The sequence below is a fragment of the Corapipo altera genome, unplaced genomic scaffold (genome assembly GCF_003945725.1).
Source record: "Corapipo altera isolate COAL_440 unplaced genomic scaffold, ASM394572v1 55234, whole genome shotgun sequence".
NCBI classification, from domain to species: Eukaryota; Metazoa; Chordata; class Aves; order Passeriformes; family Pipridae; genus Corapipo; species Corapipo altera.
The window spans coordinates 1,347-1,996 of record NW_020889684.1 but is presented as its reverse complement, the minus strand read 5'-3'; the positions used below and the strand labels follow the sequence as shown (position 1 = coordinate 1,996).

General features: G+C 66.3%; 1 protein-coding gene across 1 annotated transcript in view; it reads left to right on the top strand.

The window, feature by feature from the left end:
* Positions 1–470: 470 nt before the first annotated feature.
* Positions 471–650, top strand: part of LOC113942273 (EMI domain-containing protein 1-like) — a gene marked incomplete at its 5' end in the record, with an annotated part of 871 nt that continues 691 nt past the window's right edge. The window contains one exon of the mRNA XM_027633405.1: positions 471–559. Within this exon, the coding sequence (XP_027489206.1) occupies positions 471–559 (89 nt within the window). The remainder of the gene's footprint in view (positions 560–650) is intronic.

Genomic DNA, 650 nt, shown 5'->3' with positions numbered 1-650 from the left:
ATGGGGAGATTTGGGGGGGATCTGGTTCAAGGCTGTGGGTGGGTTTGTGGGTTGTGGGGATCTGGTGTGTGGTCATGGAGGGGTTTGGGGGGTCTGGTTTAGGACCGTGAGTGGGGTTGGAAGGTTGTGGGTTGGAGGGGGTCTGGTGTGGGGTAATGAGGGATTTTGGGGGGTCTGGATCAAGACCCTGGCTGGATTTGGGGGGTCTTGACTCGGGGTTATGGGTGGGACTGGCGGGACCTGGCTGGTCACACGTGAGTTCAGGGAGGGTCCAGTTTAGGGCCCTGGGTGGGTTTGGGGGGTCTGACTCGGGGTTATGGGTGGGACTGGGGCACTGAGCCTCACCCAGAGCAAGAATGGGGTCCCTGCACCCCCTGCTGTTTTGGGGTGAGGGGTAACAGGCTTTCCCAGCCTTGTGGCCCTTGGGGGGTCTCCCCCCCCCCCCCACCCTGACCCCCCTCCTCCTGCAGAGAGACCCCCACCTTCCACACCCTGCGGGACACGGGGCTCCCCAGCACAGCCCCCCGCCGGCCCCCCCTGCGCCCCACGGCCTTCTCAGGTGGGTCCCTCCCCAAAACCCACCCGGGGTGGGCATGGGGGGCGGGGGGCTGGGTGCCGCCCCTCCCCCGCCTGTGCCCCCATCCTCTTTT